This window comes from Ranitomeya imitator, chromosome 2 (assembly GCF_032444005.1).
Source record: "Ranitomeya imitator isolate aRanImi1 chromosome 2, aRanImi1.pri, whole genome shotgun sequence".
Lineage (NCBI taxonomy): Eukaryota > Metazoa > Chordata > Amphibia > Anura > Dendrobatidae > Ranitomeya > Ranitomeya imitator.
In genome coordinates this window covers 322,180,650-322,198,514 of record NC_091283.1, presented here as the reverse complement: position 1 = coordinate 322,198,514, position 17,865 = coordinate 322,180,650, and the positions used below count along the sequence as shown (strand labels likewise).

Below are 17,865 nucleotides of genomic sequence, written 5' to 3'. Positions count from 1 at the left end.
GGGTCTCTGGTTAAGGCTTTTAAGACTAAATTCAGATCCCAAGGAGGGATTTTTGGGATAATGACCGGCCTATACCTACTACAAGATTTTATGAACTGTGAAACCCAACTATTTGATGCTAGGTTGCAGTTATATAGAGCCCCCAAGGCTGAAACTTGAACCTTAAGGGTGCTTGTTGCTATCCCAAGTTCCAACCCTGCCTGCACAAATTCTAGGATGGGTCCCACTGGAGCTACATACATCCCCCAACGGTTCGCCTAGGAAGTCTAGAAACTTCTTCCATGTTCTACCGTAGATTCTAGATGTTATAGGTTTTCTACTTTTCAATAGGGTGGAGACTAACCCTGGTGAGAATCCTTGGCCCTCTCAAATTCCAGGCTGCCAGATCGAAGCCCTTCACCTGAGAGTAGCCCACTGGGTAAGCAGGTCCGGAACCTCTGGTAGAATCCACTGATCTGTTATTGACATCTGCCTTATAATGGAGAACCATGGCCTCCTCGGCCAAAACGGAGCTATGAGAATTATTTTCGCTTCTTCAGATTGACTATGGTTCTCCAGGAACCATCCGGTTTATGTATCAAAAAAGAAGGGGGAGCAAAATCCCCTTCCTTCCTCCTGAATCGGGACTTCCTGTAGAACATGTTTCTGAACAAGTCCCAAGACCTCTGTCTCCAGAGCCGATTGTTCCTGCTGGGACTCTCTTCGGGGTGTCACTAAGAAATTTTGCCTGGGTGGATGGATGAATTTTAACTTTAAACCGTCTTTGATTATACTGAAAACCCACTTACTGGGGGAGATGTTTACCCAGGCGGGGAGTTAGAGAGGAAGAGAGAGAGCCTTCCCCCAACCTCTAATGTAATGTCATTGGGGGATTTTTTTGATGACCTAGAGGGCCCTTTGAACTAGTGGCGAAACTAGGGGTTTCTTCTTGTATGGTCTTATTGATGCAGTTAGAGCAGAGATCCTTCTGCCACTGAACTGCAAGCGGGTTTGGCGAAGAGCACAAACTCTGTTCTTTGTTTTACCGCTAGACTTCCTTGACCCCTAGTAACCAAGCAGAAAAATGGACCCTGTTACCATAAGAGTGACATTCACGTAGATCACTCACCACCGCTGTCAATCAAGGGTACCGGTTTCAGTGGCTGGTCAGATGCAAGTACAGCATCCCTCCTGGACGCAGAGGGGTCTTGCCGGACAGGACGACTGCCGCTCCTAGCACTCAAGCGGCTACTTTCCTGGAATGCTGGTGGCTCGGCATGGCATCTTGCAATAGCTCCTGCTGCTGCTGTGGCTCCTGCTGCCCCACTTCCATGGTGAAGTTCTGGGCATGAGTGCGTCTTCTGTGGTCATCCACCATTTATGAGGGTACTACACTCCCCGCATCCTTTGGTGCCCAATGGTTGTCCCTCCCCCCTCTGCCACGCCACTGGGATCGTTTTAGCCGGCCGGCGTTTTCTTCATGGGCGCCGCCATCTTGGATCCGGCGCCCGTCCCCGACTTGCGCGTGATGTCAGGCGCGCTACATGGAAGCGGCTGGAGCTCCTGGATGCCGGCAGAGGGGGAGAGGGCGGCGTTGCAGCCACGGAGGAGACCTGGACACCCGACTGTGCTGCACCGACGCCCGCTCGGACACTAAGGCCAAAAGGACCCGCGAACAGCACATCCAGCACCCAAGGACCAGTGCACAGGCCCTGCTTGTTCTTCCACGCTGGGACGGGAGTGGGTAAGTAGGAAAAAATCTTCCGCCGTGTTCAGCACGAGGGTCCCTGTCAGGACAGGAAACCCAACTGAAGCGATGGAGAGGTACCGCCATTTTATTTTCAGCAGGGTTCCTGTCCTGACTGGGCGGATCCCCTCTCTCAGGTGTGCTGTCATGGGGGAAGGGAAAAACTAGCTGCTAACATTGCCAGCATGAGGAGAAGCCTCTCTGCGCTGTTACAGTGTCAAAATGGTGCTAAAACAAGATGTCTATTTATATGGAGAGGGACATGTGATTTCAGCAGCTAATGACACAAGTCGTTGAATCAGGACATTGTGACATTGTGGATGTTTCCTGCGCCCTGATTGGCTAGTCGCAATGTGCACACATAACGTTAGGGGGGAAAAATTACTTTTTCCAAGCACCTCTGAGCTCTGCAAACCCCTCTTCTCATCAAACACGTACACCACTATTATGGTTGCAAAAGAGCTGAAAATACTTTTGTGACAACGCACATATTTTCCCAAACTTTTTAACTGAATGTTTCCGATTTTTTTATATTTTATAAAATTTTGCTTGTGTTTCCGATTACGAATATAAAGGTGCCATATTCGTGCCGAATTTATGCCTGACGATCGTTTTCCGAAAAAATTCGCTCATCATTACTACTCACCTGGGTAGTCATATGTAGGAATCTCCTCTTTACACCACTCATCACCCCTCACATATGTCTCTGTAGTATTAATATGGGTCAGATCTTCACCCTGAAACAAATATTGTAAAAGTCACCGACAGATGGAGAAGTCACATCTATGATCAGCTCTAATCCTGCCATCTCCAATGTTCATATTACACAAGTATAAAACATATAATGCTGGTGGATAAAACAAGAATTAGCACAAGACCTTCACAGCCGTCTACATATCATAGGGGAGATCTCATGACACCTTCTCTCCATCTACCTGATGATCCTGAGGAGCATTGGGATCTTCTTGTTTACAGTCCTGTAGAAGAAGAGGATGGGGACATCTCTCTGGTGTTGTCCTCGTATTGGATAGATCTGTAGGAAACTGAAACTGAATTAATTCTTTACATACAAATAATTATAGTTTGTGTGTATTTAGTCATATTACCTGGAGATGTGAGGGGCTGGGGAACTTCCATCATGACATCCTTGTACAGATTTTTGTGTCCTTCTAAATACTCCCACTCCTCCATGGAAAAATAGATGGTGGCATCTTGACACCTTATAGGAACCTGACACATACAATAATACCATTATTTCCCAGATCAGATCCTTTCATAGCATCACTGCATAATGTATCAACATTTCTAGCAGTGTCACCTCTCCAGTCAGCAGCTCAATCATCTTGTAGATGAGTTCTAGGATCTTCTGGTCATTAATGTCCTCATGTATCAGGGGGTGAGGTGGAGGGCCCATTATAAGGCTCAGGGGTCTTCCCCATCCCTCAGACACAGGGTCCTGACAGCGCTCACTACAGGTCTTCTTCACCACTGTGTAATCCTGGTTATGGAGAGACACATTAATAAATCTCACTACAGACATTTCCAGAGTCCTCACCTCTCCAGTTCTGTCCATCTGTTATTCCCATAGATAAGAATGATGTAATGGGACGTCATCAGAATCTCTCACCTCTCCAGTAAGCCGGAAGAGGATCTCTAGGGTGAGGTGCAATATCCTCTCCGCCATCTTGTCTTTGTCCATATCCATCTTTGATGGGTAATTCAGAAAAATGATTTTGTATGAGAGATCTTCACTGAGAGGATCCGATATTGAAGGGACCTGAATGAGAAGAAGATGAGCCGATTTAACATCATAAAAATCCTGAATAATAATACAATTACCATATTTTCTGGTGTATAAGACAACTGGGCGTATAAGACGACCCACAACTTGTCCATATGAAATATGGAATTTCAGATATACCCGCCGTATAAGATGGGGGTCATCTTATACGCCCAGTCATCTTATACGGCGTGTGGTTCCCAGGGTCTGGAGGAGAGGAGACTCTCCTTCAGGCCCTGGGATCCATATTCATGTAAAAAATAAAGAATAAAAAGAAAAAATATGGATATATTCACCCCTCCGACGGACCCTGGCTCTCAGCGGTGCAAGCATCTGCCTCCGTTCCTAAGAATGCAGTGAGTGAAGGACCTGCGATGACGTCGCGGTCACGCAACTGCTCATGTGACTGCGACGTCATCGATGGATCTGGCAAAAAACGGATGAAACGTGTGGCCCTCAGGCGCAATCTGGCGCTAATATAACTCTGAGAAAAAAACGGATCCGGTGGAAAAAACCACGGATCCATTTTTTCAACGGCAAGAACCTGATGTGTGAAAGTAGCCAGATAGATATATGGATAGATACAGTACAGACCAAAAGTTTGGACACACCTCATTTAAAGATTTTTCTGTATTTTCATGACTATGAAAATTGTACATTCACCCTGAAGGCATCAAAAGTATGAATTAACACATGTGGAATTATATATTTAGCAAAAAAGTGTGAAACAACTAAAATTATGTCTTATATTCTAGGTAATTAGAGGTAGCCACCTTTTGCTTTGATGACTGCTTTGCACACTCTTGGCATTCTCTTGATGAGCTTCAAGAGGTAGTCACCGGGAATGGTCTTCCAACAATCTTGAAGGAGTTCTCAGAGATGCTTAGCACTTGTTGGCCTTTTTTGTCTTCACTTTGCGGTCCAGCTCACCCCAAACCATCTCGATTGAGTTCAGGTCTGGTGACTGTGGAGGCCAGGTCATCTGGCCTAGCACCCCATCACTCTCCTTCTTGGTCAAATAGCCTTACACAGCCTGGAGGTGTGTTAGGGGTCATTGTCCTGTTGAAAAATAAATGATGGTCCTGCTAAACACAAACAGGATGGAATAGCATGCCACTGCAAGATGCTGGTTCAGTATGCCTTCAATATTGAATAAATCCCCAACAGTGTCACCAGCAAAGCACCCCCACACCATCACACCTCCTCCATGCTTCACGGTGGGAACCAGGCATGTAGAGTTCATCCGTTCACCTTTTCTGCGTCGCACAAAGACACGTTGGTTGGAACCAAAGATCTCAAATTTGGACTTATCAGACCAAAGCACAGATTTCCACTGGTCTAATGTCTATTCCTTGTGTTCTTTAGCCCAAACAAGTCTCTTCTGCTTGTTGCCTGTCCTTAGCAGTGGCTTCCTAGCAGCTATTTTACCATGAAGGCCTGCTGCACAAAGTCTCCTCCTAACAGTTGTTGTAGAGATGTGTCTGCTGCTAGAACTGTGTGGCATTGACCTGGTCTCTAATCTGAGCTGCTGTTAACCTGCGATTTCTGAGGCTGGTGACTCAGATAAACTTATCCTCAGAAGCAGAGGTGACTCTTGGTCTTCCTTTCCTGGAGTGGTCCTCATGTGAGCCAGTTTCTTTGTAGCGCTTGATGGTTTTTGCCACTGCATTTGGGGACACTTTCAAAGTTTTCCCAATTTTTCAGACTGACTGACCTTCATTTCTTAAAGTAATGATGGCCACTCGTTTTTCTTTACTTAGCTGCTTTTTTCTTGCCATAATACAAATTTTAACAGTCTGTTCAGTAGGACTATCAGCTGTGTATCCACCAGACTTCTGCACAACACAACTGATGGTCCCAACACCATTTATAAGGCAAGAAATCCCACTTATTAAACCTGACAGGGCACACCGGTGAAGTGAAGACCATTCCCGGTGACTACCTCTTGAAGCTCATCAAGAGAATGCCAAGAGTGTGCAAAGCAGTCATCAAAGCAAAAGATGGCTACTTTGAAGAACCTAGAATATAAGACATCATTTCAGGTGTTTCACACTTTTTTTGTTAAGTGTATAATTCCACATGTGTTAATTCATAGTTTTGATGCCTTCAGTGTGAATGTACAATTTTCATAGTCATGAAAATATAGAAAAATCTTTAAATGAGAAGGTGTGTCCAAACTTTTGGTCTGTACTGTATATCTATGCATCTATAAATATATCTATAGATATAGCCTTAGTTATATCTATAGATATATCCACAGTTATATCTATACATATATCTATATATATATCCATAGTTATCCATATATAGATTTATCTATGGATAGATCTATAGATACTGTATATCCATAGATATATAATTGCAAGACCTATGTTTCTTACTGAACGTTTAATTTAAAAAAAAAACCCGGAAAATATGGCGTGGACTCCCTCGCAATTTTCTGTGCCAGAGGGGGGAAGTCGACGGCCGGGGGCCAATATTTGTAGCCTGGGAATGGGGTAATACCCATGGCCCCCTCCTAGGCTATGAATATCAGCCTGCAGCTGTCTGCGTAGCCTTTACTGGCTATTAAAATAGAGGGTGTCATGAAAGGTAATTCAGTACCACAATGGACATAGAGGTCAGCGCACACACAGTGACCTGGCAAATACCCCAAAAACAAGAACGAGCTCTGAGACGTGGGAACTCTGTTGACCGCAATCCCTGATCCTATCCAACCACACTAGAGGCAGCCGTGGATTGCGCCTAACGCTGCCTATGCAACTCGGCACGGCCTGAGAAACTAGCTAGCCTGAAGATAGAAAATAAGCCTACCTTGCCTCAGAGAAATACCCCAAAGGAAAAGGCAGCCCCCCACATATAATGACTGTGAGTTAAGATGAAAAGACAAACGTAGTAATGAAATAGATTTAGCAAAGTGAGGCCCGACTTTCTGAACAGAGCGAGGATAGGAAAGGTAACTTTGCGGTCAACACAAAACCCTACAAATAACCACGCAAAGGGGGCAAAAAGACCCTCCTTACCGAACTAACGGCACGGAGGTACACCCTCTGCGTCCCAGAGCTTCCAGCAAGCAGAAAAAACAAATTGACAAGCTGGACAGAAAAAACAGCAACAAATAGCAAAGAATAACTTAGCTATGCAGAGCAGCAGGCCACAGGAACGATCCAGGAGGAGACAGGTCCAATACCAGAACATTGACTGGAGGCCAGGATCAAAGCACTAGGTGGAGTTAAATAGAGAAACACCTAACGACTTCAACACATCATCTGAGGAAGGAAACTCAGAAGCCGCAGTACCACTTTCCTCCACCAACAGAAGCTCACAGAGAGAACCAGCCGAAGTACCACTTGTGACCACAGAAGGGAGCCCTGCCACAGAATTCACAACAGTACCCCCCCCCTTGAGGAGGGGTCACCGAACCCTCACCAGAGCTCCCAGGACGACCAGGATGAGCCATATGAAAGGCACGAACCAGATCGGGAGCATGGACATCAGAGGCAAAGACCCAGGAATTATCTTCCTGAGCATAACCCTTCCACTTAACCAGATACTGGAGTTTCCGCCTTGAAACACGAGAATCCAAAATCTTCTCCACAATATACTCCAACTCCCCCTCCACCAAAACCGGGGCAGGAGGATCGACAGATGGAACCATAGGTGCCACGTATCTCCGCAACAATGATCTATCGAATACGTTATGTATGGAAAATGAATCTGGAAGGGTCAGACGAAAAGACACAGGATTAAGAACCTCAGAAATCCTATATGGACCAATAAAACGAGGTTTAAACTTAGGAGTGGAAACCTTCATAGGAATATGACGAGAATACAACCAAACCAAGTCCCCAACCCGAAGTCGGGGACCCACACAGCGTCTGCGATTAGCAAAACGTTGAGCCTTCTCCTGGGACAAAGTCAAATTGTCCACTACATGAGTCCAAATCTGCTGCAACCTGTCCACCACAGTATCCACACCAGGACAGTCCGAAGACTCAACCTGTCCTGAAGAGAAACGAGGATGGAACCCAGAGTTGCAGAAAAACGGTGAAACCAAGGTAGCCGAGCTAGCCCGATTATTAAGGGCGAACTCAGCCAAAGGCAAAAAGGACACCCAGTCATCCTGATCAGCAGAAACAAAGCATCTCAGATATGTTTCCAAGGTCTGATTGGTTCGTTCGGTCTGGCCATTAGTCTGAGGATGGAAAGCCGAGGAAAAAGACAAGTCAATGCCCATCCTACCACAAAAGGCTCGCCAAAACCTCGAAACAAACTGGGAACCTCTGTCAGAAACGATATTCTCTGGAATGCCATGCAAACGAACCACATGCTGGAAAAACAATGGCACTAAATCAGAGGAGGAAGGCAATTTAGACAAGGGTACCAAATGGACCATCTTAGAGAAGCGATCACAGACCACCCAAATGACTGACATCTTTTGAGAGACGGGAAGATCTGAAATAAAATCCATAGAGATATGTGTCCAAGGCCTCTTCGGGATCGGCAAGGGCAAAAGCAACCCATTGGCACGAGAACAGCAGGGCTTAGCCCGAGCACAAATCCCACAGGACTGCACAAAAGTACGCACATCCCGTGACAGAGATGGCCACCAAAAGGATCTAGCCACTAAGTCTCTGGTACCAAAGATTCCAGGATGACCAGCCAACACCAAACAATGAACCTCAGAGATAACTTTATTCGTCCACCTATCAGGGACAAACAGTTTCTCCGCTGGGCAACGATCAGGTTTATTAGCCTGAAATTTTTGCAGCACCCGCCGCAAATCAGGGGAGATGGCAGACACAATTACTCCTTCTTTGAGGATACCCGCCGGCTCAGATACACTCGGAGAGTCGGGCACAAAACTTCTAGACAGAGCATCCGCCTTCACATTTTTAGAGCCCGGAAGGTACGAAACCACAAAGTCAAAACGGGCAAAAAACAACGACCAACGAGCTTGTCTAGGATTCAACCGTTTGGCGGACTCGAGATAAGTCAAGTTCTTGTGATCAGTCAAGACCACCACGCGATGCTTAGCTCCTTCAAGCCAATGACGCCACTCCTCAAATGCCCACTTCATGGCCAGCAACTCTCGATTGCCCACATCATAATTACGCTCAGCAGGCGAAAACTTCCTGGAAAAGAAGGCGCATGGTTTCATCACCGAGCAATCAGAACTTCTATGCGACAAAACATCCCCTGCTCCAATCTCAGAAGCATCAACCTCGACCTGGAACGGAAGCGAAACATCCGGTTGACACAACACAGGGGCAGAAGAAAAACGACGCTTCAACTCCTGAAAAGCTTCCACAGCAGCAGAAGACCAATTGACCAAATCAGCACCTTTCTTGGTCAAATCGGTCAATGGTTTAGCAATACTAGAGAAATTGCAGATGAAGCGACGATAAAAATTAGCAAAGCCCAGGAACTTTTGCAGACTTTTCAGAGATGTCGGCTGAGTCCAATTATGGATGGCTTGGACCTTAACAGGGTCCATCTTGATAGCAGAAGGGGAAAAGATGAACCCCAAAAATGAAACCTTCTGAACACCAAAGAGACACTTAGATCCCTTCACAAACAAAGAATTAGCACGCAGGACCTGAAACACCGTTCTGACCTGCTTTACATGAGACTCCCAATCATCCGAGAAGATCAAAATGTCATCTAAGTACACAATCAGGAATTTATCCAGGTACTCTCGGAAGATGTCATGCATAAAGGACTGAAACACTGATGGAGCATTGGCAAGTCCGAATGGCATTACTAGATATTCAAAATGGCCCTCGGGCGTATTAAATGCAGTTTTCCACTCATCGCCTCGCTTAATACGCACAAGATTATACGCACCACGAAGATCTATCTTGGTGAACCAACTCGCCCCCTTAATCCGAGCAAACAAATCAGATAACAATGGCAAGGGGTACTGAAATTTAACCGTGATCTTATTTAGAAGGCGGTAATCTATACAAGGTCTCAGTGAACCATCCTTCTTGGCTACAAAAAAGAACCCTGCTCCCAATGGCGACGATGACGGGCGAATATGCCCCTTCTCCAAAGACTCCTTCACATAACTCCGCATAGCGGCGTGCTCAGGCACAGATAAATTAAACAGTCGACCTTTTGGGAATTTACTACCAGGAATCAAATCGATAGCACAATCACAATCCCTATGCGGAGGTAGGGCATCGGACTTGGGCTCATCAACTACATCCCGGTAATCAGACAAGAATTCAGGAACCTCAGAAGGGGTGGATGATGAAATAGTCAGGAATGGGACATCACCATGTACCCCCTGACAACCCCAGCTGGACACAGACATGGATTTCCAATCTAAAACTGGATTATGGACTTGTAGCCATGGCAACCCCAACACGACCACATCATGCAAATTATGCAACACCAGAAAGCGAATAACCTCCTGATGTGTAGGAGCCATGCACATGGTCAGCTGGGTCCAGTACTGAGGCTTATTCTTGGCCAAAGGCGTAGCATCAATTCCTCTCAATGGAATAGGACACTGCAAGGGCTCCAAGAAAAACCCACAACGCCTAGCATACTCCAAGTCCATCAAATTCAGAGCAGCGCCTGAGTCCACAAATGCCATGACAGAATACGATGACAAAGAGCAGATCAAGGTAACAGACAGAAGAAATTTTGACTGTACCATACCAATAGTGGCAGACCTAGCGAACCGCTTAGTGCGCTTAGGACAATCAGAGATAGCATGAGTGGAATCACCACAGTAGAAACACAGCCCATTCAGACGTCTGTGTTCTTGCCGTTCAACTCTGGTCAAAGTCCTATTGCACTGCATAGGCTCAGTTTTAAGCTCAGGTAATACCGCCAAATGGTGCACAGATTTACGCTCGCGCAAGCGTCGACCGATCTGAATGGCCAAAGACATAGACTCATTCAGACCAGCAGGCATGGGAAATCCCACCATGACATCTTTAAGGGCTTCAGAGAGACCTTTTCTGAAAATAGCTGCGAGCGCACCTTCATTCCATTGAGTGAGTACGGACCACTTTCTAAATTTCTGACAATATACTTCTATTTCATCCTGACCCTGACACAGAGCCAGCAAATTCTTCTCTGCCTGATCCACAGAATTAGGCTCATCGTACAGCAATCCGCGCGCCAGGAAAAATGCATCGATATTACTTAATGCAGGATCCCCTGGCGCAAGGGAAAATGCCCAGTCCTGAGGATCGCGACGCAAAAAAGAAATAACGATCCTAACTTGTTGAACTGGGCCACCAGAGGAGCGAGGTTTCAAAGCCAGAAATAGTTTACAATTATTTTTGAAACTCAGAAATTTAGTTCTATCTCCAAAAAACAAATCAGGAATAGGGATTCTCGGTTCTAACATAGAATTCTGAACCACAAAGTCTTGAATATTTTGTACTCTTGTCGTGAGCTGATCCACACATGCAGACAGACCTTTAATGTCCATTGCTACACCTGTGTCCTGAACCACCCAAATGTCTAGGGGAAAAAAAAGGCAAAACACAGTGCAAAGAAAAAAAAATGGTCTCAGAACTTCTTTTTTCCCTCTATTGAGAATCATTAGTACTTTTGGCCTCCAGTACTGTCATGAAAGGTAATTCAGTACCACAATGGACATAGAGGTCAGCGCACACACAGTGACCTGGCAAATACCCCAAAAACAAGAACGAGCTCTGAAACGTGGGAACTCTGTTGACGGCAATCCCTGATCCTATCCAACCACACTAGAGGCAGCCGTGGATTGCGCCTAACGCTGCCTATGCAACTCGGCACGGCCTGAGAAACTAGCTAGCCTGAAGATAGAAAATAAGCCTACCTTGCCTCAGAGAAATACCCCAAAGGAAAAGGCAGCCCCCCACATATAATGACTGTGAGTTAAGATGAAAAGACAAACGTAGTAATGAAATAGATTTAGCAAAGTGAGGCCCGACTTTCTGAACAGAGCGAGGATAGGAAAGGTAACTTTGCGGTCAACACAAAACCCTACAAATAACCACGCAAAGGGGGCAAAAAGACCTTCCGTACCGAACTAACGGCACGGAGGTACACCCTCTGCGTCCCAGAGCTTCCAGCAAGCAGAAAAAACAAATTGACAAGCTGGACAGAAAAAACAGCAACAAATAGCAAAGAATAACTTAGCTATGCAGAGCAGCAGGCCACAGGAACGATCCAGGAGGAGACAGGTCCAATACTAGAACATTGACTGGAGGCCAGGATCAAAGCACTAGGTAGAGTTAAATAGAGAAACACCTAACGACTTCAACACATCACCTGAGGAAGGAAACTCAGAAGCCGCAGTACCACTTTCCTCCACCAACAGAAGCTCACAGAGAGAACCAACCGAAGTACCACTTGTGACCACAGGAGGGAGCCCTGCCACAGAATTCACAACAAGAGGGACCCAAAAAAATATGACGTGGGGCCCCCCTATATTTTATAGCCAGAAAGGCTACGCAGACAGCTGCGGGCTGATATTCATAGCCTAGAGAGGGGCCATGGATATTGCCCCCCCCCCCACTACAAATACCAGCCCCCAGCCACCCTGGATGTATGTAGTATGTTGCATGTATGTAGTATGTTGCATGCATGTAGTATGTTGCATGCATGTAGTATGTTGCATGCATGTAGTATGTTGCATGTTGCATGCATGTAGTATGTTGCATGTTGCATGCATGTAGTATGTTGCATGCATGCATGTAGTATGTTGCATGCACGTAGTATGTTGCATGTCTGTAGTATGTTGCATGTATGTAGTATGTTGCATGTATGTTGCATGTATGAGTACTAAGAGAACTAAGTAATGTAATAGATAAACCATTATTTCTTATTTTTAGGGACTCTATAGCGACGGGGTCTGTTCCGCAGGATTGGCGCACAGCAAATGTGGTGCCAATATTCAAAAAGGGCTCTAAAAGTGAACCTGGAAATTATAGGCCAGTAAGTCTAACCTCTATTGTTGATAAAATATTTGAAGGGTTTCTGAAGGATGTTATTCTGGATTATCTCAATGAGAATAACTGTTTAACTCCATATCAGCATGGGTTTATGAGAAATCGCTCTTTTCAAACCAATCTAATTAGTTTTTATGAAGAGGTAAGCTATAGGCTGGACCACGGTGAGTCATTGGACGTGGTATATCTCGATTTTTCCAAAGCGTTTGATACCGTGCCGCACAAGAGGTTGGTACACAAAATGAGAATGATTGGTCTGGGGGAAAATGTGTGTAAATGGGTTAGTAACTGGCTTAGTGATAGAAAGCAGAGGGTGGTTATAAATGGTATAGTCTCTAACTGGGTCACTGTGACCAGTGGGGTACCGCAGGGGTCGGTATTGGTACCTGTTCTCTTCAACATATTCATTAATGATCTGGTACAAGGTTTACACAGTAAAATATCGATATTTGCAGATGATACAAAACTATGTAAAGCAGTTAATACAAGAGAAGATAGTATTCTGCTACAGATGGATCTGGATAAGTTGGAAACTTGGGCTGAAAGGTGGCAGATGAGGTTTAACAATGATAAATGTAAGGTTATACACATGGGAAGAAGGAATCAATATCACCATTACACACTGAACGGGAAACCACTGGGGAAATCTGACAGGGAGAAGGACTTGGGGATCCTAGTTAATGATAAACTTACCTGGAGCAGCCAGTGCCAGGCAGCAGCTGCCAAGGCAAACAGGATCATGGGGTGCATTAAAAGAGGTCTGGATACACATGATGAGAGCATTATACTGCCTCTGTACAAATCCCTAGTTAGACCGCACATGGAGTACTGTGTACAGTTTTGGGCACCGGTGCTCAGGAAGGATATAATGGAACTAGAGAGAGTACAAAGGAGGGCAACAAAATTAATAAAGGGGATGGGAGAACTACAATACCCAGATAGATTAGCGAAATTAGGATTATTTAGTCTAGAAAAAAGACGACTGAGGGGCGATCTAATAACCATGTATAAGTATATAAGGGGACAATACAAATATCTCGCTGAGGATCTGTTTATACCAAGGAAGGTGACGGGCACAAGGGGGCATTCTTTGCGTCTGGAGGAGAGAAGGTTTTTCCACCAACATAGAAGAGGATTCTTTACTGTTAGGGCAGTGAGAATCTGGAATCGCTTGCCTGAGGAGGTGGTGATGGCGAACTCACTCGAGGGGTTCAAGAGAGGCCTGGATGTCTTCCTGGAGCGGAACAATATTGTATCATACAATTACTAGGTTCTGTAGAAGGACGTAGATCTGGGGATTTATTATGATGGAATATAGGCTGAACTGGATGGACAAATGTCTTTTTTCGGCCTTACTAACTATGTTACTATGTATGTTGCATGTATGTTGCATGTATGTAGTATGTTGCATGTGTGTAGTATGTTGTACGTATGTATGTAGTATGCATGTTGTATGTATGTTGTATGTAATATGTTGTATGTATGTTGTATGTTTGTGGTTTTTTTTATACATTCAACACATTAGCTGGATGATGGGACTACTACTGTCCCATCATTGGCTAATGTGTCAGTCACTGTCACTGTAGCAGGCATAGCCCGATGGGACTTGTAGTCCCATTGGACAATGCCTGCACACACACACACACACACACAGTGCCACACACACCCTGACAGCCCGCAGAACACCCGGACAGCCCGCAGACCCGGCACGAAAAGCCCGCAAACCACCAAGACAGCCCACAGACGACCTGAACAGCCCGCAGACCACCTGGACAGCCCGCAGACGACCCAGACAGCCCGCAGACCACCCGGACAGCCCACAGACCCGTCTCAGCGAGCGTGCAGACTCTGCCCACACACACACATACACACAGTCACTACCCACACTCCGCCCACACTCTTCCCCCCTCCTGAACTGCAGTGTTTCCTCCTCAGCTAAACTGCAGATTTATTTACATCTGCGATTTTGCTGCGGAAGTGCCCGACTCAATGCAAGTCAATGGGTGCAGAAACACTGCACACTGCAGCTCTGCACAAAGAATTGACATGCTGCGGAAAAAACAACGCTGCGTTTCTGCGTGTTTTTTTCCGCAGCATGTGCACAGCGGATTTGGTTTATAAAACAATTCTTGCCCTAGTTGAAGCAAAATAGATTGTGTTACTAGATATCCTGACTCCTAGGGGTCTAAATGAGTCATTATCATTTGCATCTTTTCTATGATTTATTGTGATAATAAATCTTTAATATGCCTCTGCTCTTCTGGGACTTCTGAGATCTCTCCGTTCTTTCCATATTCCCCCATGCATGGTGCTAGTTAGTTAGTTTTTTATGTGTATTTTAATTCTTTTTATTTTTTTTTTCTATAATTTCTGCAGCAGGACTGATTCTGTGATCTTTCACGGACATTGAAACTACAGACGTATCGTTCATCTTATGTTTACAATTGGCTGACGGTGCTAGCGACATCTAGATATCTGAACATGTGATTTATGCACTGAGTCATTATGATATTTTATTATCCACTTTGGCATATATGTGTGACGTTTTTAAATAGTATAGGTCTAAGATTGATGTGTTTTTTTGATCAATTAAGCCATCTGATTGTAACATTATGGCACCGAAATGGTTACTTGGATCCTACATTGGTGGCACAGTGGTTGTACGAATGTGTACCGCAACTCCCGCCCCCTGGTGGACATCGACGCATCTCTTCATCTTGCTCGAACGCACGGGGACAATTCCCCTCCCCACGCAGTAACACATGATGCCGAGATGTACCTTCCAGGACCTGGGGGACGCGCTGCGCATGCGCTGCTTCTAACCGGACTGATTGGCCTCAATTGTACCATGTGACTCCCCATGTGACCATAAAAGGTCCTTGCTGCTATATTTCTGTATTTTCTCCTGATAAAGCTGGGGATTGAACACGCAAAACGTGCGTCGGGGTGATCTAACACCGGCCTAGGGTCTCCCTGCTTCTGCCCGTGGAAAGTTTTCTCATTCCTTAACGGTTTTATTTTTGGTTTTTTTTGATTGGATGTAGTGACTTGAATATCCCTTGTTGGAGGAGTTCTCTTACCATGCTCCATATTATTGCACAAGCACTTTAGACTAATACTACTGGTTATTCATAAATTCTTAAATTCTTAAATTCATAGCCATGAGTCTGACCAGACGTGTCTGACAATCTTAGAAATTGCATTTTTAAATTGCAGTTTTTTAATTGCTATGAATTAGACTAGAATTCCATGGGGCATTTGAGCATTCATCACTGCTGTACTTTCATCATCCTCATCACCACCTGTATCCTCTAATCAAGCTGTTTTGTCTACCCACAGGTATGCTGCTGTCCATCTACTCTGCCTTTCCTGCAATGTGTGTTTATGTGAACTGCATATAATTCCCACCTGGTATGCTGCTGTCCATCTACTCTGCCTTTCCTGCAATGTGTGTTTATGTGAACTGCATATAATTCCCACCTGGTATGCTGCTGTCCATCTACTCTGCCTTTCCTGCAATGTGTGTTTATGTGAACTGCATATAATTCCCACCTGGTATGCTGCTGTCCATCTACTCTGCCTTTCCTGCAATGTGTGTTTATGTGAACTGCATATAATTCCCACCTGGTATGCTGCTGTCCATCTACTCTGCCTTTCCTGCAATGTGTGTTTATGTGAACTGCATATAATTCCCACCTGGTATGCTGCTGTCCATCTACTCTGCCTTTCCTGCAATGTGTGTTTATGTGAACTGCATATAATTCCCACCTGGTATGCTGCTGTCCATCTACTCTGCCTTTCCTGCAATGTGTGTTTATGTGAACTGCATATAATTCCCACCTGGTATGCTGCTGTCCATCTACTCTGCCTTTCCTGCAATGTGTGTTTATGTGAACTGCATATAATTCCCACCTGGTATGCTGCTGTCCATCTACTCTGCCTTTCCTGCAATGTGTGTTTATGTGAACTGCATATAATTCCCACCTGGTATGCTGCTGTCCATCTACTCTGCCTTTCCTGCAATGTGTGTTTATGTGAACTGCATATAATTCCCACCTGGTATGCTTTGCTTACCCATTGTTTTCTATCCATTCGTATTTCACTTCCCTTGCTTCTTGCTTGCATACCTGAGTGGCCATCTACCCCACCCCCTCTTTATGACCTGGCTTAACTGTGAACATGTGCTCTAGACACACACGCCCACATCCTCCCTCTCAGCTGTGAGCCCTTAGGTGCCCATAAATTCATAGCCATGAGTCTGACCAGACGTGTCTGACCATCTTAGAAATTGCATTTTTAAATTGCAGTTTTTTAATTGCTATGAATTAGACTAGAATTGGACTGGAATTGACTGGAAGGGAAAGGAATAGAAAACCACTATAATGTTTCGGTTTCTTTTCACATTCACCCCCATACTACTTTATTTCTTCCTAACTCCTGTAGTCCCTCCACCCAGTAAAGAACTAGTCATTTCTCCCTCCATCCTCCCCAGTCATCTCACCTCCTCCACAGAACTATTCCTCCACATACAATCCTTTCTCGCCAGGCACACACGGCCACATCATGACCTATCCAGCTCACACCTTCTAACGCTCTGTCTGCTGCTCCTCATTGCTGGCGACATATCCCCAAATCCTGGCCCTCCTCATCACATCCCCACACTCATTTCTAATCCCCTGCCACGATCCTCTACACGTCCTCGCAACCACAGTAACCTCATACCCATTCATCCAGCCCCCACTCCCCCAATTTCCCTATCTGGAGAACTATGGAACGCACGCTCTGTCTGCAATAAACTTCCATTTATCCATGACCTCTTTATCAATAACAAACTCTCCTTCCTCGGCATCACTGAAACCTGGCTCACCCCTTCTGACACAGCCTCCCCTGCGGCACTCTCTTACGGTGGCTTCCACCTTTCTCACACACCCCGCCCCAGCAGCAAGCATGGCGGAGGAGTTGGTTTTCTCCTGTCAGATAACTGCTCCTTCACCCCAATCCCACTGCCACCCTCTGTTATCCTCCCTTCCTTTGAGGTGCACTCTGTGCGCATCTACTCCCCCTCCAACCTCCAACTGGCTGTCATCTACCGTCCCCCAGGGCCAGCCACCACCTTCTTCGACCACTTCACCACCTGGCTACTCCACTTCCTCGCCGCTGACATCCCCACTATCATCATGGGCGACTTCAACATCCCCATTGACACTTCCCTCTCAGCTGCCACTAAACTTCTATCTCTCACTTCCTCCTTTGGCCTCACTCAATGGTCTTCTACAGCCACCCACAAAGATGGTCACACACTGGACCTCATTCTCACTCGCCTCTGCTCCCTATCTAACCTCTCAAACTCACCTCTTCCTCTTTCTGACCACAACCTACTTACATTCTCTTCCCTTTCCACT

General features: G+C 45.5%; 1 protein-coding gene across 1 annotated transcript in view; it reads right to left on the bottom strand.

The window, feature by feature from the left end:
• Window positions 1-17,865, bottom strand: part of LOC138663479 (gastrula zinc finger protein XlCGF26.1-like) — a 51,045-nt gene that overhangs the window by 18,457 nt on the left and 14,723 nt on the right. Inside the window, exons 2-6 of the mRNA XM_069749709.1 lie at window positions 3,354-3,503; window positions 3,045-3,224; window positions 2,833-2,956; window positions 2,662-2,759; window positions 2,373-2,463 (exon numbers count right to left, since the gene is read on the bottom strand). Of these exons, the coding sequence (XP_069605810.1) occupies window positions 2,373-2,463; window positions 2,662-2,759; window positions 2,833-2,956; window positions 3,045-3,224; window positions 3,354-3,431 (571 nt within the window). The 5' untranslated portion in view covers window positions 3,432-3,503. The remainder of the gene's footprint in view (window positions 1-2,372; window positions 2,464-2,661; window positions 2,760-2,832; window positions 2,957-3,044; window positions 3,225-3,353; window positions 3,504-17,865) is intronic.